General features: G+C 35.8%; 1 protein-coding gene and 1 pseudogene across 1 annotated transcript; one reads left to right on the forward strand and one right to left on the reverse strand.

Moving 5' to 3' along the window:
• Positions 1-12,104: 12,104 nt before the first annotated feature.
• Positions 12,105-17,109, reverse strand: LOC120139134 (annotated as a pseudogene).
• A 5,658-nt stretch (positions 17,110-22,767) lies between these two features.
• Positions 22,768-24,214, forward strand: LOC120139157. Its single transcript, XM_039154473.1, has 2 exons — positions 22,768-23,413; positions 23,574-24,214. Exons 1-2 carry the CDS (start codon positions 22,768-22,770, stop codon positions 24,212-24,214), a joined length of 1,287 nt encoding a protein of 428 aa, XP_039010404.1.
• The last annotated feature ends 327 nt before the right edge of the window (positions 24,215-24,541 follow it).

Here is a 24,541-nt window from a genome sequence, read left to right on the forward strand (position 1 = left end):
TTGTGCAAACTTCCTTCATTAAATCGTTGTTCAAATTCAATGAATTATCTGTGATGATCCTTTCAGGTGTTCCATATCTACAAATGATTTCTCTTTTTAGAAATCTGCACACTGCTCCTTTTGTGACATTAGCATAAGAGGCAGCTTCAACCCATTTGGTGAAGTAGTCTATAGCCACTAAGATAAAACGATGTCCATTTGAGGCCTTCGGTGAAATTGCCCCAATGACATCGATGCCCCACATTGAAAATGGCCAAGGTGCGTTCATTACATGGAGTGGTGAAGGAGGAACATGTATTTGGTTATCATGAATCTGGCATTTATGACATCTTCGAGCAAATCTGATACAATCTCCTTCCATAGTGGACCAATAGTACCCAAACCTCATGATTTTTCTAACCATTGTGAATCCATTAGCATGTGTTCCACAAACTCCTTCATGGACTTCCTCAAGTATTTTCTTGGCCTCAATTCTATCCACACATCTCAAAAGCACCTGATCCTTGCCTTTTTTATACAATATATCTCCATCAAGGACATACCCCATTGCTAATCTTCTTAAGGTCCGTTTATCATTCTCAGTTGCCTCCGTTGGGTAAGCCCGATACTTCACATACTGGAGAATATCATAATACCATGAGAGACTATCATCCTCTTCTTCCTCTATGTTGCAACAATGAGCTGGCATTTCTCTTATACTCATCCGAATAGACATCATTCGAGATTGATCATCGGCCTTAAACATAGCTGCCAACGTAGCCAAGGCATCTGCCATTTGATTTTCTTCACGAGGAAGATAAGTAAAAGAAATTTCTTCAAACTCTTTGATCAACTCCATCACCAAGTTCTTGTATTCTATCAACTTGGAGTCTCGAGTCATCCATTCCCCGCGAAGCTGATAAATAACCAGAGCAGAATCGCCGAATACTTCCAGGCTTTTAACTTTGCGCTCAATTGCAGCTTGAATACCCAAGATACATGCTTCATATTCTGCCATATTGTTAGTGCATTAAAAGGCGAGCCTACTAGTAAAAGGATAATGATCTCCCTTAGGTGAAACTAGTATTGCCCCAATTCCATGTCCCACAGCATTAGAAGCGCCATCGAAGTTCATTTTCCATGCTTCATTTTTCGGAGTATCTTCTTCAGTAACAAATATACTCATCAAGTCCTCATTCGAAAAATCAAATTTTACTGGCTCATAGTCTTCTAATGCTCTGCTTTCCAGGAAATCTGCAATAGCACTTCCTTTAACTGATTTCTAGTTCATGTAGACTATATCAAATTCGGACAACAACATTTGCCATCTCGTCATCCTTCCAGTTAGAGCCGTTGATTCCATCAAGTACTTTAACGGATCCAGTCTTGATATCAACCAGGTAGTATGATACAACAAATACTGTCTCAACCTCTTAGTAGTCCATACTAAAGCACAACACAACTTTTCGATAGAGGAGTATCGAGTCTCACAGTCAGTGAATTTCTTACTGAGATAGTAAATAGCTCGTTCTCTTCTTCCAGTTTCGTCATGTTGAGCCAACACACATCCCATTGACTTCTCAAAGACAGTCAAATATAAAATCAATGGTTTGTTTGGGATTGGTGGCATCAAGACAGGAGCATTAATTAAGTAACTCTTAATTCTATCAAAGCATTCTTGGCAACTATCATCCCATTCTCCTGGGTTTTGCTTTCTCAGTAATCGGAATATTGGATCACATTTCTCGGTCAACTGAGAGATGAATCTGGCAATATAATTTAACCTTCCCAGAAAACCTCGTACTTCCTTTTGCGTTCTAGGGGGAGGTAATTCCAAAATTGCTTTGACTTTACCAGGATCTATTTCTATCCCATTCTCACTGACTACAAATCCCAATAACTTCCCTGAAGTAGCTCCAAATGTGCACTTAGCCGGGTTAAGCTTGAGCTGGTATTTCCTTAATCTTAAAAATAGCTTCCTTAAGACTTTTACATGTTCTTCTCCGGTTTGTGATTTGGCAATCATATCATCCATGTACACTTCTATCTCCTTGTGCATCATATCGTGGAACAACGTAACCATGGCTCTTTGATATGTTGCCCCGGCGTTCTTAAGTCCAAAGGGCATTTCCTTGTAACAAAACGTACCCCACATTGTCACAAAAGTTGTCTTTTCCTTGTCTTCTGGGTCTATCTTAATTTGATTGTAACCTGAGAAACCATCCATGAAAGAGAAAAGAGCATGACCAGCCGTATTGTCAACCAAAGTATCGATATGTGGGAGTGGAAAATTATCTTTGGGGCTCGCTCGATTGAGATCCCGGTAGTCAACACACATCCGAACTTTGCCATCTTTCTTTGGAACTGGCACTATGTTTGCTACCCATTCAGGGTACTTGGCCACTTGTAAAAATCCAGCATCGAATTGTTTCTTCACTTCTTCCTTGATTTTTAATAGCATATCTGGTCTCATTCTTCGAAGTTTTTGCTGAACAGCTTGCATTCCGGCTTTATTGGTAGCTTGTGCATCACAATGTCAGTCTCCAACCCCGGCATATCTTGATAAGACCAAGCAAACACATCCCTATATTCCCGAAGAAGGCTCATAAGACCATCTCTTATTTTTGGTGAGAGTGAAGTGCCAATTTTAACTTCCTTTATATCTTCTTCTGTTCCCAAATTTATTGTTTCAGTTGTCTCTTTGTGGGGCAATATTTGTCTATCTTCTTGCTCCATTATTCTAACAAGCTCAGAGTTTAACTCACATTCCTCTTCATCTTTATAACCCTCAGATTCTTCGAGACACATGTCATTTTCAAAATCAATTTGTGGTTCAAAAGTATCATTGCTCGAACAGTTGATATCTGAAGACTTTGAAGAGTGCTTATAGAACACAGGGAGTTCTTCAACAGTTTAATTGTGCAAAACATAGCCAGGAGAACACGGACGGATTGATGCCAATGAGCATTCTCCAGTAGAATCATCTGTGATAACGTTGATGCTCAGGCTTCCCAATAAATCTTCAACAAATTCGGTATCTTCAATATCCCATGACTGTTTCAGCGTGTCAATCACAAATCCTCCAAACACAAAAGATTTGGAGAGAGGCGGAATGACCATGGGTCCCCAAACAAGGTCTTCTCCCTTTACTCTTGCCTTCCTCCTTTCCTTAAGCTTTTGTGCATCTTTGACTTTATCATAGTACGTTGGTTTGTATCCGAGACCAAAATAATTTCTTTTAGGAACTGGAGCTGGCCCTTCAGTGATGCCTTGCAGTTTCTTTCCCAAGCCTTTCCCTACCTTTGCTCCTCTAGCTAATGTCTCTTTTAATTGCATCTTTGTATTTTTTGAAAGATGAGGAATGGGAATTCTTTTGCCTTCAGAGATAAAAGTAGCATTAACAAATTCCAAGGACTGGAAAGAGGACTCTAGTGCATTTTCATCTACCCCTACATATGGTGCATCTGTAGTGATAGAGGCAATGATGTCTTCTTCCGCTTTGATGGTAACCAGAGTCCCATCAACAATGAATCGGAGCTTTTGGTGAAGGGAGGAAGGAACTGCCCCAGCCATGTGAATCCAGGGTCTCCCTAGCAAGCAACTATAACTCGGATGAATATCCATGACAACAAAATCTACTTCAAATGTTGTAGGGCCAATTCTGAGAGGGATAATCATCTTCCCCATTATCTTGCGTTCTGTCCCATCAAATGCCCTTACAGCATTGCCACAAACCCTCATTTGTGATACATCCACAGGAAGTCTATTTAGAGTGGCGAATGGCATAACATTCAAGGCCGATCCGTTGTCAATTAACACCCCTGAGACGATGACTCCTTTGCAATGAGCCGTAATGTGTAAAGCCTTGCCCCTGCCTTTTCCTTCTTCAGGTATTTCATCATCATAAAAATAAATGAAATTATTTGCATTAATATGGTTTACCATCCTGTCCACATGTTCCACTGGTATATCCTTCCCTACAAAAGTTTCATTCAGCACTTTGATCAGAGTATTTCGATGTACTTCCGAATGCAACAGTAGAGATAACATTGAAATCCGTGCTGGGGTCTTATGAAGCTGTTCCACAATGTTATACTCGTTGTGTTTCAAAAACTTTAAAAATTCCTGAGCCTCCTCAATCTTAACAGGCTCATTCAATTTATCATCAGGATCTTTAATAACCACATCTCTTGCTTTATCAGCCTTTCCAGGAGCATAGCATCTTCCACTCCTGGTGAAAAATCCAACTTCAGCAACCTCTTCCTCCTTACTCTCAGGAGTATTAATTTGGCATGTATAGTCCCAGGGAACACTCTTGTTACTCTTGTAGGTAAAAGGCGTAGGGGTTTTGATCACTACCCTAGATGTTATACTTCCACTGCTGGCCTCGTAATTTGGTTTCGATATGACCAGGACAGGCTTTTTTAAATTCTTTTCAGCTTCCCTTGAATTTTCTTCAGAAGCGCAGATATATCTTTCATTCTCACTCATTCTTTCTTCATAGAACTGCAACTCCTGCTTGTTCATTAATTCTTGGACTATTTGCCTGAATTCTTGACAGTCCTAAAATTTGATGACCATTTTCACCATGGTATTCACAAAAGTTCTTTGTCTTTTCTGTTGAGCATTCATTTCTAGGGCTCAACAACCCTCTCTCCTTCATTTGAGCATATACCCACTTCAGTGGTGTTCTTACTTCTTCAATTCTCCTTTTAATTCTCTGATTTTTCTCAATAGCGTTCACTCCCTGATTCTGATGATTTGGAAGCGGGTTTGCAGCAACACAGGGTGCTTCAGAATCATTAAAGGACACCACCTTTCTCTTGATCAGATCTTCAACCACTCTTTTAAAAGCGAGACACTTTTCAATGTTATGTCCTCTGAGATTTGCATGATATTCGCATGTCTCATTTTGTTGAACCATTTTGGATAAGGTGGTTTAATTGGATCAATGAATTTTGGTGACACTACGTGAGCTTGGACTAATCCATGGAAGAGCTCACTGTAAGTCATTGGTATGGGAGTGAACGTCATCCTTTCATTGTTATGCTCGCGCTTAGTCTCTCCTTGGGATGAAGAAGAATTTCCCATCTTCGGCTTACTCACAGAGAAATTTACATTATTCACCTCTCCTTCTTTCCTTTTCACATAGGGTTTCTTTGCAGGAGTTTGGCTACCGACAATCTGCCCCTTCTTTAATGCTCTCTCGATCATCTCTCCGCACATCACGATATCAGAGAAGCTCTTAGTTGCCACTCCTAACATATGATCAATATAAGGAGATTTTAACGTATCTATAAACATGGTTATAAACTCCCTCTCAATAAGTGGTGGGTGCACTTGAGCAGCAATATCCCTCCAGCGCTGAGCGTATTGTCGGAAGGTCTCATTATGCTTCATCTCCATATTTTGGAGAGTAACACGATCAGGCATCATGTCGGTAACGTGTTGATATTGTTCTTTAAACGCATTGGCCAAATCCTTCCAAGACCCTATTTTAGCTCGGGTTAATTGGTTATACCATCTGACAGCTAACCCCGTCAAGCTGGCCTGAAACAGTGAATTAATAGCCCATCATCCTTCACAAATCCTGTCATTCTTCGAAAAAACATGGTCAAGTGAGCAACAGGACAAGTTTTCCCATCATACTTTTCAAATTCCGGCATTTTGAACTTTGGTGGTAATACTAGGTCTGGCACAAGACTCAATTCCTCTGCATTCATTTCGTCTTGAGAACCCTGCTTTCCCATTTCTTTAAAAAACCCTTTGCATCAGTCCTTTAAATGCTCTGGTACTTCCGTTTTAGGTTTCTCCATTTCCTTAGGATCTACATCAATATACTCATAAGGACTGTTTTGAGGGTTAGTCGTGGCCATTTGAACCTTTACAGCTGAAGACCCTGCAGGATGCTCAACTAGCTTTTCAGGTGAGATAACTAGTCTCGGGGTAGACTCCTGCCTAGAAACTTCAACAGGGGCAGTGCTTGGTTCTTTAACTGTTTCAGTACGTAACCCAGACATCTTGGTCATCATCTCATTCATCATATTAGCCTGGCTTTACAGGATTTGATCTATAATTGACTTTTGTGACTGATCCATCTTTGCCTGCCATTCTTGTTGTATTCTTAGTAAATCTTCTTGCATTTCTTTCTTTAATTGATCAAGCTTGGCATCCATGGCTCTACTTCGCGTGTGATAAGGATTGGAGTTTTTACTTGCCAGAATCGTCTGTCACATAACCCTTCGGAAATTAATTTTATTGTTCTTTTAAATTCGAATGCATATTATTAGTAATGTGCTATAAATGATACATTTTATTGGTGATGCATTATAAATGATGAATTTACTTATGCATAATGAATGATGCAAGTATGAAATGCAAATAAAAGGCGTTGACCCAAGCAGTAACCATTCGGAAATACTTTCATTGGATAAAAAGTTTCACTCATTACAAAGGAGTTCTATTACATATAAGGCCTAGCCCTCACCCTTGTATATTCAGAAACCGGATTTGTGCGCAGTTGGATGATCTCCGCTCTATTGGCTAATTCGTTCATGTACCGAGCCACTTCACCCATTTGAGCAATAGTTTCCCCTATCATGCGCTCGCGTTCTTCTACCAAGGATCGATAATGCTCATATGTATTTTCCCATCCCTTATTGATGCGTTTGATTTCTTTTTCTAGATTGGTAATATGAATTCGACATTTCTGGAGTTCACCCTTCAATTCTCTGATTTCCTTCTGGAAAGATTTGTTTTCTTCGAGAGCAACTCTTAGGTCCATTGAAGCGGGAGGAACTTGCACTTGCAGAAGGGATTGCTCAAGGTTCGATACATGACTTTTGAGCTCATCATTCATAGCTCGAGATTGGTTCATCTCTTGTTCGAATCTCATCTGTAATTCTCCCATTTCTCCCGTGAGCTCATCTACTTGCTGACTTTTTGTAGAGAATCTCTGCATCCACGATCCAATCTCCGCCTGCTTTCTATCGAGGATTCGATTCCATCCCTGTCTCTCAGACCACATCTCTTCTTTCTTTCGCCTTCTTTCTTCTTCGAGCTCTAAAATTCTTCGATCTTTGTCCTCAAAGTCCTCAATTATACTGTTCATCTCAGTTTTTAACCCCTGGACTTGATTCTTTTCTTCTTCTAATTCTTTCAGGCTGACTTCTTTTTCTTCATGGAGTTTTTGAGCTCTACGAGCCTCAGCTTTATACTGCTTGATCAATTCCTTTTTATCATCCTCTAGCTCGCATACTTTTACTTTTCCAGCTTCTATCTTCTTGATCTGACACTTGTTCTCAATTTCCAGACTTTTGATTCGCCGTCTTGCAGCTGCTAATTCTCTGGATCCAAGTCTCTTTCTCGCTTGCTGCACCCTTTGATAATCTTTTTTTAAGTCTTCTAAATCGGCTTCCACCTCCTCTTTCCGTTCTCTCATCATTATAAACTGTCTGGCATGAAAATCAGCCTCGATGGTCAACATGAAGTTTTCTCTTTCCATCTCTTCTATTTTCTTGAAATCTTTAGCCTTTTCCATTTCAAACTCAATTCTTTGGATTTCCAAATTCGAAGGGATATTTCTGATTTGTTCTTCTATCGACCTTGATCCCTCTCCAGATGTTAAAGGTATTTTATCATTTACCCTCCTGATTCTCCAGGCTTCATAATCAGGCGTCAAGATAACATCCGCTCCAATTACTTTAGTCCTAAAAGTCATCCTCCAAGAATCAGCCACATCTTTGATTTTCTTTCTATAATTGCCTTCTTTATAATCAAATTCAGCACCAGTCAACCCATGAGTCACGGGAACAAACTGTCGGGCACCGTACTGTCTCAATATCAACAAAGGAGCGTATCCCACTCCTCCCCACAGTCCCAGTAATATAATCCAGTCCAAATCTCCACACTTGAACAAGATTTGTGTATGCATCAGCCACGGTGTTCGCCATGCTATGTTTTGACTTTGTAGATTTCGGAAGAAATCAATCCATTGATCTTTCTGAGATACTTCAGGCCACTCCTTCGTAAGGTACTCAGCAACAGGAGAATAATCTTTCAAAAAACGATTATAGTTGACTTTTTCTTCCTTCCAGAAATGGCTTCTGATCCACACAGTAAGCAATTGAGCACAACCCATAAAACGACCTCCCCCCAACCTTCTACATATATTCAAAGATCGGAAAGTTTCAGCAAGAATTGCATGGACTGGATTCACCTCTCTTCCTAACTTCTCAACCAAATCGACTACTGCTAGCTCGATCAGCCCCAAACATTTTGGAAAGATTACTAAACCATATATACCTAAAGCAAATACATCTCTACGCACGTTTTCATCTACGTGTGCTTCAGCTATCTTTTGTAAGTGAGACCACAAGCACTCCCTCACTTTCTCCCTTGCGTTGCAAGCGATCATTTACCCATTTGTCGCTTGTGCCCGAGATCTTTGCAAGCTTTGCCTTAAAAGAAGGCCCTTTTATCGACCGGGAGTAAACTTTGTCCACTTTAACGCTTGGCAAATTCAACAGAAATTGGTATTCCTCGAGGGTTGGAGTCATGTCCTCTCGGTTGAATGTGAAACAACTATAGGCCGGATTCCAAAATTGTATTATGCTTCGTATGAGAATCGGATCTACCTTCACGTATATCAGATGAAATATATCTCCATAAGTCTGCTGAAAAGCTTGCCTCTCAATAAGATTCCAACTTTCCCAAATTGTTTTCAATCCCTGAAGCTCATTCTGTTTTAAAGAAGCTGGTGTATAATCAGACAGATCCGACACGTAGTTCCCTGATAGACTATCTCCCTGCTCTTTCTGCTTGGCTTCGGACCAGTTCCTTACATCTGCTGGATTCACTTCTTTGTTTAGAAAACTCCTTTCCATCGTGAAAGTCTTTCCACTTTATCGATACTCACAGATCAATCGCCTTTTCTAATGATATGTCTATGCAGTATGAAAAAAAAACAAACAAAACAAACCAAACAGTTAGTCAAAACAATTGTATAAATTTAACATAAAAAGATATGTAAAACGGGAAATAAATCTACTCCAATTATGTATTATCTACCCGAATAATATTCCTCAAAAAGGGCCTACCCAAACATGCTTTCTACCCTCCTAAATTTATTTAATTAAATTCTAACTACACCTAAATTCCATTTCACATGCTTTAAAAGAATAACTCTATTCTACACACTCAAAAATAAATAAATAAAATAAAAATAAAAAGGTTAGAGTAGGTTTCTCCATTGTGTACGCCTATTTTAGGTACCTATTGACGGACAGAGGTTCAGTATGATTCTACCTAGTGTGACCATTCTATGGTTCATTATATGCATGGTTTCGGCTCTTATCAGGAAAAGGAACTCGAATTGTCCTTGATGTCGGTACCCCCTTGGGCTACCAAACCCTCAATCCTCACCCATTACAGGTTTCAAACGGAACGAGTTCAATTCGAGGGGATTCACTGCCTTATACCCATACGAGGAATAAATTCCTACGAAGGTATAAGGTATGTATCCCATGGGTTATTTGCTAAAACTCATACGAAGAATAAATTCTTACGAGAGTAAAGCAATCACCCTAACTAATTTGGATCGAAGCTCATGTATAGAGCTCATGTTATGCCAATGAAAGTGATGTGTGTGAGGAGAAGCAAACAAACCTTTGACTCAAAAACAGAAAAAATATAAAAAAAATAACACTCAACGAGAACTAAGAAATATATGAAAAAATGAAAACAATTAAAATGTTAGTATATAAAAATAAAGAGATAAAATAATAAATAAAAATTCAATACATAGATCATAGTTTTACTAAAGATTCGAACTTATAATTTCCACCATAACGACCATATATAAGCGACCGACAGCCTGACTCTCTAGATGTCCCCAGCAGAGTCGCCAAGCTGTCATAACCATTTTTTATAAAACTTTTTTTTTATTATTTAAAAAACAATTTTGACTTTTATTTTGGAAAATGGGTGATTTTGAATTGATTTGAATAAAATTGAAAAGAGTCGCCATCGACCTTTGGGTTAGGTAGGTCGAATACCTAAAAACGTCTTTTAAAACAATTTTAAGAAAAATCATTTTTTTAAAGACAAGATTCGGTCTGTGTTACCAAAGATTCATTTAAACGGATTCGGGAGTCGGTTACGTACGGGGAAGGGTAAACACCCCTCACAACGCCCAAAATCGGTACTTAGTCACTTATATATCATCGTAAATGATAGAACTTAAAGTTTGAATCAGAAGTAAAAATATGATCTATTTATTGAATATTTGTTAAAATAATAGAAATACTTCACTTGGTAAGAAATCTCAAGATTTGCAATCCTCCATCGGGAAAGCTATATCATCTATTTCTCATCTATAAAGTATATTTTATCTTTGAATTACTACCAAATAATATCGACAAGAGTATAAAATAAATCATACTTAATTTATCTAAAACATGTATTGTTAATATTAACATAGAGATCATTAATACAATAAAAATTATAAAAAATAGAATGATAAATCAATTATGATTTATTTATTGAATATTACTTAAAATAATAGAAATACTTAACTTGGTGAGAAATCCCGAGATTTGCAACCTCCATCGGGAAAGCTATCTCGTCTATTTTTCATCTATAAAGTATATTCTATCTTTGAATTAACACCAAATTATATCGAGATGAGTATAAAGTAAATCATACTTTGTTCATCTAAAACCTATATAGTTAATATTAAAAAACATTAACATATTGACGTTATAAAAATAATAAATAAAAGTAATAAATATGAAATAAAATTTTAAAGTACCTATTAAGTAAAGTGAACGTCTATAACATAAGTAAGCTTAACCATATCACACAATAATATAAATAATAGTGACTATTAACCAACATATATATATCTATATAAATATTTCCTAATATTAACTCATACTAACACAAATATTAAAGAAAATATAATAAATAAGTAAAACAATAACATAAGTAAAAATAAATTATACATATATTTAGCAAAAGTATCTAAACAAACCTAAACAAAATGACCATAATCAAGCAAGTAAATAACCCATACAAAATTTACACAGTGACTATAAATTGTATTCGAAAAAAACTTAGGTTTTAAAAACGTAAATTAATACTTTTCTATGTTATGAACAAATGACTAAAATAAAACAAATGAAACATACAATGCAAATTCGGTATTTAAACCAAACAGAAAAACAGTGAGCAAAATGTGAGCATTATAAACACACAGTACAAATGTTGAAACTTACAAAACATTACTGCAAGGTGACCAATAAATAAACATTACAACCTTGAGGTATAAAATACAAAATAAATAAATACAATAAATGGCTACATCATAAACGTTCAAAACCTGGGAGCCCCTTTTACACAGTTTACCCATGATGAAATTACAACCGAGTCCTCGACCTAAACGGCGCCGTTTTGGACTCAGCTTATAAGGCTAAACCCAAGACCCTTCCCCAGTGACATCTCTTATTTCTCACATCTCCTCCTCTCTCCAGAAAACAGAGAACCAAAGAGGCTCTCCACCTCTCTCCCTTATCCTCCGCCTCTCTCCGCCGTGGAGAAAAAACAGAGGTCACCAACGCCGTAAATCGGTGGCGAAAGCCCTAGAGAACCCCAAACCTTTCATTCTTCCCTCTCCTTCTAGAGACAGAGGGCCAAAATGGCTCTCGACCCTCACCTCTTCGCCTTCCTTCCCTCATCCTCAACCGGGGATTTAAACCCTAAACTCCCCAACCACCGTAGATCGGTGGCCACAGGGAGTAACCTCATCTCTCTCACCTAAAAAAAATCCTAGGTGAATCATAACCCCAAAACCCACTACACTCCAAACCCTAACTACCCTAGAAGAGGAAAAGGTTTTACCTTTGGGATGGTTCCTCACTGCTCCGAAGAGATGGGTAAGGGCTCCGTTTTTTGCAGGTATCGTTCTTTTTCCCTTTTCTTTCCTTTCTATTTCTCTCTTTTTTTTTTTCTCTCAACCCGAATCTTCTCTCTGTCTATCTTTTTTCGTTTTTTCCTTTCTCTCGTTTTCCCTTGATTTTTGTTGAGTATTTGGTGAGATGATGATACCTAGTGTAGGGCATGGCTTTTTTGATTTGGTGGGATAGAAATCCCGAATATTTAGGGATTTATTGGTATTTTAATTTGGAGTTTAGATTTTGTGAGATTTGAACTGTATATGATATATTTTCTTGATTGGTTTTGCTGTAGATGACAATAGTGAAACAGTTGGGGTCAGACCGGAACAGTGATGGTGGCGGCGTCAGAGGAAGACGGAAAGCCAAGAGGCGGCTGGTGGCTGAGCTGTTAGGGCTCAGAACTAGGGTTAGGGTTTCAGACCTAAATGGCCTTTGATCTGGACCATTGGATGGGTCCAGATCAGACGGTCTTGATGGTGCGGCGCTGAGGCAGAGAAGGGGTAACCCTAGCGGGTTTGGGTCGATTGCTGGGCCGCAGTTCTGGGTTGGTAGTTGGGCTTGATGTACCTGCTGGGCTTCGGGATTAGGCCTGTTGAGTTGGATAGCTAGTGGGCTCCAAATTTGGTCTTATAGTGGCCTACAAAAATGTAACCTGTATATTAATAATAATAAAAATAATAATAATAATAATAATAAAAAATAAAATAAAAAATAAATAAATATAAAAACCCGGACAAAAACGGGTGTCTACAATATAATTATTACTTCTACCCAACAAGAAAATCAATTGTTGTACATTTCTTTAAACTTTAGTGTTACTATAAACCGTATTCGGCAAATTCGTATATACGTGATAAGAAGCTTACGAGTACCCAAAAATAAGAGGGAACAAATATAACATACAAGCGGAATCATGAAGTTGATGCATTTGAAGTGGAATTTGAAATAAGTCGAACTTCATATACATTATTCTCTCCTTTCCCTGCGCCATAGAATATATATATATATATAACTCTAATAATTTCACACAAGGTTATTCACTATTCTTCAATGATTATTTTAACATTTTATTATTATGCAAATGCGATTAATATAAAAAAATTAAATACATGATTATATAACTTGATGTATTATATATGCTATATATATTGATAAATATAATATGATTGATTAATATAAAAAAATCAAATCAGTTCAAAATTTTATATGCATGATTAGTAAAATATAATATATTGCTAAACCCAATTGTTGTATTGTTAAGATATTTATCATTCAAAATATTGGGTAAAGTACATAAATAATCACCGACTATTGAAAGTAACAAAATAGTCTCCCGACTGTAAGATGCTTTATTAAATCCTTTGACTATTAAAAATCACAAAATAATCACCTAACTATTTATATGTTTCAAACTCTTCCTTTTCCATTAAAAATATTTGTGATCATCTGAGTCAGACGTTAACTTGCTCACTAAGAAATAATAAAATTTGATATAAGAACTGTTTGAGTTGTATTTTGTGGATCGGTCTCTGTTTACATTACGCCGTTGAGCTAGTGTCTGAGACATTACGTTGTCGAGTCAATGTTTGAGATCAATAGGGATATCAGTATACATCATTAAAATATGATTTTATAATATCACAATAAGTAGGTTAACGTCCAACTCAAATGATCATCGATATTTTGGCAGAGAATGATGAGTTTGGAACATATAAATAATCAGGTGACCATTTTGTAACTTTTAATAGTTGAATGACTCAACAAAAGAATGTCCTATAATCGAAGGACCAATTTGTACTTTACCCTAAAGTATATATATATATATATACAAACACGAAAACACATGTACTTTTTGAAACATTATATACATGTGTGTGTATTATGTATAGGAAAGTGAAAACTCACCAACTTCAGCGGAGATGCCTGGTCCAAAGAAGGAAGCGAATTTGGCCTAAGAAGCCATCATTTTAGTTAAAGATCAGTAAGCCATGTTATCAGAATTAAGAAATTAAAGAATAATATAATGTTGTAAAATTAACAGCACACAGAAACTCACAAATGACAACTTAATAAAAGATAGACAGGACAAGGGGTTTTTACTCCACATTTTTTCTTGACCCGTTCTTGAACCAATCCAACTCAACTCGTTGGCTTCGATTTACCTGTCTCTTTTCAAAATCCGACAACTCCAGAGCTTTGGCCTCAAAAACCAAGACTAAACAATATTTACCATCTTCTGTTACCTAAGACACGGTAACAAATATAAGACCAGAGATTCAAACATCAATTTGGAGATGAAGAGATTCTAAAACTATGTTAGTTGGACTTGAGTGTAAGTGTTGGATTTTTATACGAGTCCAACATGAGTATGTTCAATTTTTTTAAAGAAAATTCATGTATTTGGAGTGTTCTTGAGAGTCATATTCTATACTCGTATCCAAATATGTGCCGATCGCTAATACTTCAAGAAAAATGAAGAATTACAGCGACATTGTGTCGAAATATTCTTGATAAATCACATATGCTATTGTGTATGCCCCAGGGAAACGGGATGCATTCACTTATTAATGTACATGTACTGTTAAGTCATCTTCGGCAAAGTTGGGAACGATGCAGACCGAATAATATTTTCCGTATATGAAAATTGGTGAGCTCGAAAAACTTACTTCTTCACGGATCATTTGAAGAATAGGTGCATTTCTCCGAGGAATTCCTCCTCCCTGAGAGTTGATGTAGAGAAAGAACTAACATCAAAAACTTAAATTTGAATGTAAGAAAATAGGCAACACAGAAAATAGGAAATAAATCAGGTGAAATCCCCCCTGTATGTATGATAATTTTTGTGATAGCTTCACAAATCAAAAGACAAGTCAATTGTTATTTGAACTCGAGTGTTAGTGTCTGCTAGGAAATGTGTTCGACACGGATATGGTCAGATTTTTACTTAGAGATCATATCTCCATATTCATTTTCCAGGCAAGAGTGAAAACAATTACTTAAATAAATATAAAAAGTCGGAGTGACATAAGACATACCAAAACAAACTGGAAAATCCGCTTCAATGCTTCATCCAAATGCTGTTCATCCCCGTAACGGTATCTTGTAAAGTCATTCCTTACCTACTGAAAGCTAAAGAAATTCATTTCTTTGATGTGATTCACAAAGTTAGAGAGTATAATAAGCATGGATGTCGTCCAGTGATATTGCCAAATTCACGTTGGAAAATGAAGGAAATTAATTTCATTTAATTTATCCATTGGACGTATATGTAAACTACATTACTTGGATTCAAGTGTAAGTGTCGGACGTGTTGATTATCTTAACATTTTCCAAACAAGTTGGCATTGCCAGAGTTAGAAAGTACCTGCTTAAGGATAGGAGTGGCACAGGTTTCCCTTAACATTTGAGCATCTGAATAGGTCACGCATGGCACCGGTTTGAGCTCTGCATACTCAAATACAACCAACAACCAGAACTTATGAAACTAACTGCTCAATATTTGGAGGGTCATTGGAATATCATAGCCCCATCATATCCGGATATGTGTCAAACATGACTCCCAAACAATGAAGTGTAGGAACAACATCGGAGCTTGTCATAATTGACAAGAAATTTATTTAGACTATTACGGTCTTTAATCTATATTCGATGCCATAAGGAAGATCTAATTAACAAGCAGTTTCATCTTCTAACAAAGATTATGATGAAATCTGAGACAAAATGGTTTCAAATATCCATTTCAATCAGACTCCAAGGAAGAAAACCTTTACCTTGAGGGCCATTCCGATTATTGCGAGAGGGAAGCTGTAAGTCAGCATTATTGCAGACCATTCGGATCCCGGGAGAATGTTAAAATATGCCCCAAAACCATACCTGTATGTTCAACATTTAACAAGGGATAAACCAAAATACAGTAAAGAGAAAGAGGGGAATGTCAACAGGTAAAGAACTCACGAGAGGAGAGAAAATCCAACACCGAGTCAATAACACCAAATGAAAGCTGCAAATGAACAATTATCAGTAATCATATTTATCAGAACATAAACAATTATCAATAGTCATATTCATTATCGAAGTAAGATCCAATGCCCTGATCACATCACCTGTGGCCCATCATCATTCAATGAAGAGATTCAACTGAAACAAACTATAAATCCTGATCCATTATATTACTTTCAGCAGTTTGGTGGTATATTCCAAGCTTTTTTACACGCTACTCACGGAGGAAGTGTTCCATTGTATATTTACCAAGTACCAACTCTTGCTCTAACTAGTTTAAATCAGAATTAAGAGAATTTCACAAAAGAGGCTAACTAGGCAATACCAAGATCAATAATTTGAATTGTGGTCGGATAGCCGAATAGGGGCCGCTATTTAGCTCTAGTGGTGCCAACCGGGGCCATAATTTAACAGGTAACGGCCAATTAGTGCAATGACAGGTTGCTATTTCTGTTATTGTTCCTTTACCTGCGACACCTAAAGTGACCGCAATAACATCCCTTCTCCAAAGTGGCGGATGTTTGTAGAACTTGCCATACTAAAATTCGAATTTCTTTATGTTAGTTGTTAATTTTATTGAATGTGACCACCTGAAATTTTATTTATGCTCTATCCTATGTGAATTTTTTTTTGTTATTAATATATAATTGCCTTCCCTACCGCAATAAAAAGCAACACGTCAAAAAACAAGACCTTAACCACAACTTATATCCGGCCTAGCACTCAGTATATTTTTAACAAAAAGGTTCTAATTTTGGTAGTAAAAGCGTTGAATGCCAATGGAAAGCATGAATAATAGATTAATTACCTTAGCAAATGAGAAGCCACTATCACTGACAATGGTTTTTGCAGCAGAAGGTTGAGAAGTTGAATCGGCCGCTTTAGTTACGAAAGTCAGCTAAAGATTATGGGGTCTGGGGATTGATGCCGAGGGGTGGCACTGACGGTTCGAACGAGGCGGCGGATACAAAAACCAACGGCGGCGATTAAGGTAGTGATGATGGAAATGGATAATTATAGCCGCCGTCGACGGTGGCGATAGTGGTTTCATTGTTTTCTTTCGTGATTTTTATCTGATTTCCTTTTGAAACCGCTTCTCTTTTGCTTTGGAATTTTCAGTGTTATTATCTTTTGGTTTGGAAATTGGAACAAATGTGAGGCTGTCGTTCGTTACCGTCTCCGCTTCATGTTTCAAAGCTCCAAATAACATATGGCTTCTACGTGTCACTCGTGTTTTCCTCTAATATTATTTTCTCTTTTAATTTGATATTTTAATGCTATTATTCTTTAGATATTCTATATATTTAATTTATGGGTAAACTACCCATTTAGTACCTAAACTATCATTTTTTATCTATTGTAATACCTAAACTTTCATTTCTTTCAAAGCCATACCTAAAGTTTAGTTTTTGTTTCATTTTAGTACCACACCGAAAAAAACTTAACACGTTGAGTACCTAAACTATCAGTTTTGGTACGTTTTAATACCTGAACTTTCAATTGTTTTCAAAGCTTAACGTTAAATTTTGACCAGGTGTGCTAAAATGAAACAAAAAACAAACTTTAAGTATGATTTTAAAAGTTTAAGTATTAAAACGGATCAAAACTAATAGTTTAGGTACTAAACACGTAATTTACCCTTACTTTTTTTGTGAACTTTTACTATTTATTGATATTAAATCCTAAATATTTACTATATGATTTATAATATAAACCCTACTCGTACGAGGACATAATTGATTAAGATGCACGGATCAAATTACCTCAATGATTAAAAGAATTATTATTGTTCTTAGAGGACATGTGTTCAAGCACCAGCTACTGCAGCAACGTGATTGAACGTTCATTATCAAGTGATTAGGAGTATTTAAAATATATATTACTTTATAATCACCTTAATCAAAAGATAATTGATTAAGATGGTCAAATAGAAAACTTTCTTCAATTCAAAATCTATAATAATATCAATATTAATTAAATTAAGATTTAAAATATTATTCATTCCTTCTATAAATAATCATACGAAAAAATAAAAAAAAATCAATAAAATAACAAGAAAAATAACATACACAGAGAGGGCACCGTTGATGGGGTTTGAACGTCAGGGTAGCGTAACGGTGGTGCAAGAGTAGGATGGGTTAGGGTTCTCTCTCAAAAATTTAGGACAGAAGACGAGTCTTATTGCCGTAAATGAGTCGAATCGAACTTTGGACCGTCGAGCTCAGTTTAACTTGAAATGTTTAAAGTTGAGCTTGACTTGAATTCAAAATTAAAGAGCATAAAATTATTAAACTTGACTCGACTACGGAAACTTGTTAGCTTAAAATTTTTAAACTCGACTTGAAATAAAAATTGAAGTTTGACTCAAACTCAAAAAACTTCAACTCAAAATATTCTCAGGCTAACTCAATTGGAGCTCAAACGTGAGTTCAAACATGAACCTTAAGTACATAAAAATCTTATATTGCATTTAAAAAAATAGTGTATACATGTTAATATTATTAATAATTTAATTTTAAATTTTAATATATTATTTTTTGAGTTGCTAAAAATCTTTTCAAGTAAGATATCAAGTTGTTTATTTTGATTCGTTAATAACTGAAGTTGAGTTTGAAATAGAATCTATTCAATTTGAGTGATGATTAAAATTTGATCGAATCTACCTTTTCTTTTTTATAATCCTATAAAACCCTTTTTTATGTTTGTTCTTTTTAAGAACCCTAATAACTTGATTTAGGGTAGTACTAAAGCTACAAAATCACCCTCCCGAAGGGATTAAGGTAGCAGTTGCGATTGCGAAGTTGATATGAAATTACCTTTTCGTTTCAAAATTTCATGCAAGGCATACTGCTATTTGCAGCTTTTGTCTGCAGTTGAGGCTATACGTTTTTCTTCCTTTATATTAAAAAAATACTAAACTATACAAATCATCATTCAACTTTCTTCTGTCTCCTATGTTGATCACTAAAGTTTAAAAAATTTCAATTTAATAACTAAACTTTATACATTAAATTTTTTTAATCACTCCTCATCGGTTAATTTTCTAATAGAGAAATGACATGGCATTTTAAGTTAAACTTTTCATACTTTCTAATTTCCATATATTTTTCTTTCTTTAGTTTATTAAGTTTGATATTTTGGGTATCTAGTGTTTCTTCTCTTCTTAGACGATGAAGTGCATGCAAATTCAGTTGCTGCTACATCTACGACTACAAGAACAAATCTACGACTACAAGAACAATTAAGAAGGAAATAGAGAAGACTTAAGTTAGGTGTAGACACCCATTTTGTTGGGATTTAAAAAAAAATATATATATGATATATTTATTATTATTAATACATATATTAAATGTTTACAGGCCTAAAAAATCCCAGAGCCCATTACAAGGTGCCAGTCCAACATCAAGTTGCTAACCCAAACAGCTGAAACCCGACCCAAACCCAGCCGGATCCGACCCGAGATCCACGACCCGACCCGACTGACTCCTTAGGGTTTCATGTTCTCTGCCCTAGCGCCGCCTAACGCCATCCGTTGGATCTGGACCCAAATCAACAATCCAGATCCAAAGCCACATAGGGTTTGAAACCCTAGACTGCCGCCTCCAACAGTGACCAGTCCACTGCTCACGCTGCCGCATGCTCCAGCCAGACGCCACGACAACCGAACTGCTGAGTCATCGCCGATCATCAAAGATATCATCGTCATCCCTTACGTTAACATGCAACCAAATATCACTAAAAAAATAATATATAAAATCAGTTGTGCATCATTTAAGCATTTTTAAACCAAATAAAAACCAGAAATTAGGTCTTCCATCCTACCACTACTCGAAAAATCAGTGGAAAACGCACCAAATATTCAGTATAAATGGTGCATGCAAGGACTCGGAATTAAGGAAGGAAGGAAGGAAAATACTAAAAAAAAGATTTGTGAGGAGAGAAACTTACAGTGGAGTTCAAAGTGAACGAGAAGCTTTAACGCCGGTTGTGGAAGCTCTAAAGTCACCATTTCTTCGAAGGTAATTTCTAGATCTATGCTTATAGGGATGATTTTAGATGAAACTAAGTAGTGATTCGGGTTGTAGGGAAGAAATATAATGGTTTGAGGTTGGATTTATTTTTTTCGGTGGCCGTGCGCCGCCGTTGGAGCCTCCGGCCACCGTGGGAACCTTTCTGTGCTTGAGAGAATTGAGAGAGTTCTCTAGAACCCTCTCTCTCTTTTATTTGGGTGAGACGAAAAATGAGAGAAGAATGAGAATAGTAGCCTATTTTGGGGTTTAAATACAATAGACAAAACGACGTAGTTTTATCAAGGGTATAGCTGTAATTTCTCGGATGGGGTAATGACATATAGTCCCTGTAGTTTGTAAAATACTATTTTAAACATCAATTGAAGTTTTTTTTATTTTGATTTTGAGCACTTATATTTCACGATTTATATTTTAATCCTATTTGTATATGTTTCGTATTCTTATAAATATTTGACATTGGTCACTATATGTTTAAATATTTTATTATAGTCACTGACTGTATATTATATTTTATATTTAAATTTGGTCTTAAAATTTATTATTCTTTTGTTTTAATCACCTAATTATTTAATTTGTCAATCTTAATGTTGTAAATTAATATTTAAGTCATGTTAATATATATGTTAATAAATATATATATATATAACATTAATTTAATTTATTTGATTTCATTCTAAACATACAGAATATTTCAATTGTATTTACTAAAAAAATTTATATATTATAAAAAAAACTTTAAAATTATTTAATTTATTATATAGATCATTTTATTTGTTGATTATATTTTCAAAACCTTATATATTCATATGTATATATCTTATTATTTTAACTTTTAGCAAACACTATTTTAATTGGTTTTAACATCCTTATTAACGTAAAATATTAAATATACAATGAAATACAATAATAAAAATTAAAAAATACGTTTGATTCCATTGTCCTTATTTAAAGAAAACTTTTGCAAGTGTAGCTCCCATTATATATTGCTTAAAATTATGTTGTTCTCACATTACAAATTATATTAATTATTTTCAAATATTAACTTTTCTTACCTATTATTTTATTTCATTTTTAAGGATTAAAATAGTATTATTATAAATATTTTATTATATTTTCTTAAAAATTTATTATATTATTTCATGTAAAAATTGATATTTAAATTTATTCGATTCGAATTTAAAAAAAATCAATGAGAATGAAATTTTCGAATTTGAATAAGAAATAGATGAAATAGCTTTCTTGACAGAAGATTGCTAATGTCGAGATTTATTTTCAAATTAAAGAATTTTTTTACTAATTAATTAATTTTATTGAAGCAAGTTAATCAATATTTAATAAATGGATCATATTCTAATTTTATATTCAATTCACAACTTCCATTACGATAACGTGTAAGCGAAACAGTATCAATTTTGGGCGCTGTGGGGGTGCTAATCCTTCCCCACATGTAACCGACTCCCGAATCCGTTTTAATCGAATCTTTGGTAAACGCAGACTAACTTTTTTCTTAAAAAATGTTTTTTTCTTAAAATTGTTTTTAAAAGACGTTTTTAGGTATTTGACCTACCAAACCCAAAGGTTGATGATGACTCTTTTTGACTTAATCCAATTTAATCCAAAATCACCAATTTTCCAAAATTAAAGTCGTAACTGCTTTTTAAACAATAAAACGATTGTCCCCGCTAAAAAATGGTTACGACAGCTTGGCGACTCTGTTGGGGACATTTTTTTAGAGAGTCAGGCTGTAAGTCGATTACTTATTGTTGTTGTGGTGGAAATTATGAGTTCGAGTCTTTAGTTAACTTATGATCCTTTTATTGAAGTTTTTAATTGTTTAATTTTATTATTGTTTTACTAACATTTTATTTCCGCTTTCAGCTCAATTCAAGTTTTTGTTGAGTTGCTTTGTTTTCCTATTGATTCAAAGGTTTGAATGTTCATCTTTAAACACATCACGTGCATTGGCATAACATGAGCTCTAGACCCGAGTTTTGATCCAAATTAGTTGGGGTGAATGCTTTACTCTCGTAAGAATTTATTCTTCATATGAGTTTTAGCAAATAACCCACGAGATACATACTTTATACCTTCGTAGGGATTTATTCCTCGTATGAGTATAAGGTAGTGAATCCCCTCGAATTGAACTCGTTCCGCTCGAAACCTGTAATGGGTGAGGATCGAGGGTTCGGTAGCCCAAGGGGGCATCGACATTAAGGACAATTCGAGTACCTCTTTCCCATTAGAGCCGAAACCATGCATACAGTGAACCCTAGAACTGTCACCCTAGGTATAGACATATCGACCCTTTGTCTGATAATAGGTGTACACGTAAAAGGGTATATTAGGATTTTTTTATTTGGGATAGATAGAGATAGATTCAATTAATTTTTTTTCTTATATTGAATTTATTCACTTGTTTTTGACTAACTGTTTGTTTGTTTTGTTTGTTTTTTTTCCTTCATATTACATGTACATATCATTAGAAAAGGCGTTTGATATGTGAGTATCGATAAAGTGGAAGAACTTTCATGATGGAAATGAGTTTCCTAAAAGAAGAAGTAAATCCAGCAGATGTAAGGAATTGGTTTGAAGCAAAGCAGAAAGAGCAAGGAGATAGTCTCCCAAAGATCTATGTGTCAAAGCTGTCTGCTTATACACCAGCCTCATTAAAACAGAATGAACTTCAGGGATTAAAGGCCATTTGGGAATGATGGAATTCAACTCAGAAACATACTTTTCAACAAGTCTATGGGGACATATTTCATCTGATATATGTCAATGTAGACCCGGTTCTCATTCGAAGTATGATACAGTTTTGGAATCCGGCTTATAGCTGTTTCACCTTTAATCGGGAGGACATGACTCCAACCCTGGAGGAATACCATTTTTTGCTGAATCTGCCAAAGGTTAAAGTAAGCCAAATCTACTCTCAATCGATAAAAGGGCCTTTGTTTAAATCAAAGCTTGCAAAGATCTCGGGCACGAGCGATAAATGGATAAAGGATCGGTTGCAACGAAGAGGGGAAAGCATAGGAGTACCATGGTTACACTTACAAAAGATAGCTGAAACACATGTAGACGAAGATGTACGGAGAGATGTATGTGCTCTGGGAATATATAGTCTGATAATTTTTCCAAGGTGTTTGGGGATTGTTGAGCTGGCAGTAGTTGACTTGGTTGAGAAGTTAAAAAGAGGAACAAACCCGGTCCATGTAATTCTCGCTGAAACCTTTCGATCTTTAAATATGTGTAGAAGGTTTGATGGAGGTCGCTTTATGGGATGTGCTCAGTTGCTTACTATATGGATCAGAAGTCATTTTTGGAAAGAAAGAAAAGTCAATTATAATCGCTTTTTGAAAGATTATTCTCCCATTACCGAGTACCTTACGAAGGAATGGCCTGAAGTATCACAAAAAGATCAGTGGGTTGAATTCTTCAGGAATTTACAGGGTCATAATATAATATGGAGAGCTTCGTGGATGATGCACACGCAAATTTTGTTCAAATGTAGAGATTTAGACTGGATCATACTATAGAGACTATGATTGAGGAGTTGGATATGCTCCTTTGTTGGTATTAAGATAATACGGGGCTCGACAATTTGTTCCAGTTACCCACGAGGTAGCCGGTGCCAAATTTGATTTCAAAGAAGCCAATTATAAGAAGAAAGTCAAAGATGTGGTTGATTCATGGAGGTTGACTTTTGTGACCAAGGTAGTTAGAGCAGATGTTGTCTTGAAACCTGATTATGAAGCTTGGAGAATTCAAAGGGTAAATGACAAGATTCCTTTAGCATCTGGAGAAGGATCCAGGTCAATGGAAGAACAAATCAGAAATATCCCTTCGAACTTGGAGATCCAGAGAAGTGAGTTTGAGATAGAGAAAGCTAAAGATACTAAGAAAATAAAGGAAATGGAGAGAGAAAACTTCATGCTAACTCTCGAAGCTGAATTTCATACCAAACAGTTCAAAATGATGAGGAACAAGAAAGAAGGGGTAGAAGCCAATCTTGAAGAACTAAAAAGGGATTATCAAAAGATGCAACAAACGAAAAGGGGATTTGGGTCAAGTAAAGCGCCACATCAATGGGCCATAGAATTAGCAGCTGTAAAGCGACGAATTAAAAGTCTTGAGACTGAGAATAAATGTCAAGTTAAGAAGATAGAAGCCAGCAAAGCAAAAATTGGAGAGTTGGAAGCTGATAAGAGAGACTTGATCAAACAATCTAAGGTCGGGGCTCGTAAAATTTAGAAACTTCAGGAGGAAAAAGATATCAGCATGAATGAATTAGAGGAAGAAAAAAGTCGAGTCCATGGGTTGAAAACTGAGATAAATAATATAATTGAGGACTTCAAAGATAAAGACCGAAGAATTACAGAGCTTGAAGAAGAAACAGATCGAAAGAATAAGGAGATGTGGACTGAAAGACAGAGGTGGAATCGAATTCTTGAAAGAAAACAGGCTGAAATTGGGTCTTGGATGCAACGATTCCAAACAAAGAGCAGGAGAGTAGAGGAATTAATAGAAGAAATGGAAGATTTACAGATTAATTTGGAAGAGGAGTTGAATCGATCTCGA

This window comes from Hibiscus syriacus, unplaced genomic scaffold, assembly GCF_006381635.1.
Source record: "Hibiscus syriacus cultivar Baekdansim isolate YM2019G1 unplaced genomic scaffold, ASM638163v2 tig00110729_pilon, whole genome shotgun sequence".
In the NCBI taxonomy this organism is placed as follows: Eukaryota; Viridiplantae; Streptophyta; class Magnoliopsida; order Malvales; family Malvaceae; genus Hibiscus; species Hibiscus syriacus.

Coding starts and splice junctions, on each gene's coding strand:
- LOC120139157 (XM_039154473.1), top strand. CDS start 22,768: ATGATACAGTTTTGGAATCCGGCTTATAGCTGTTTCACCTTTAATCGG. Junction 23,414..23,573: donor ATTCTTCAGGAATTTACAGG/GTCATAATATAA, acceptor AATTTGTTCCAG/TTACCCACGAGGTAGCCGGT.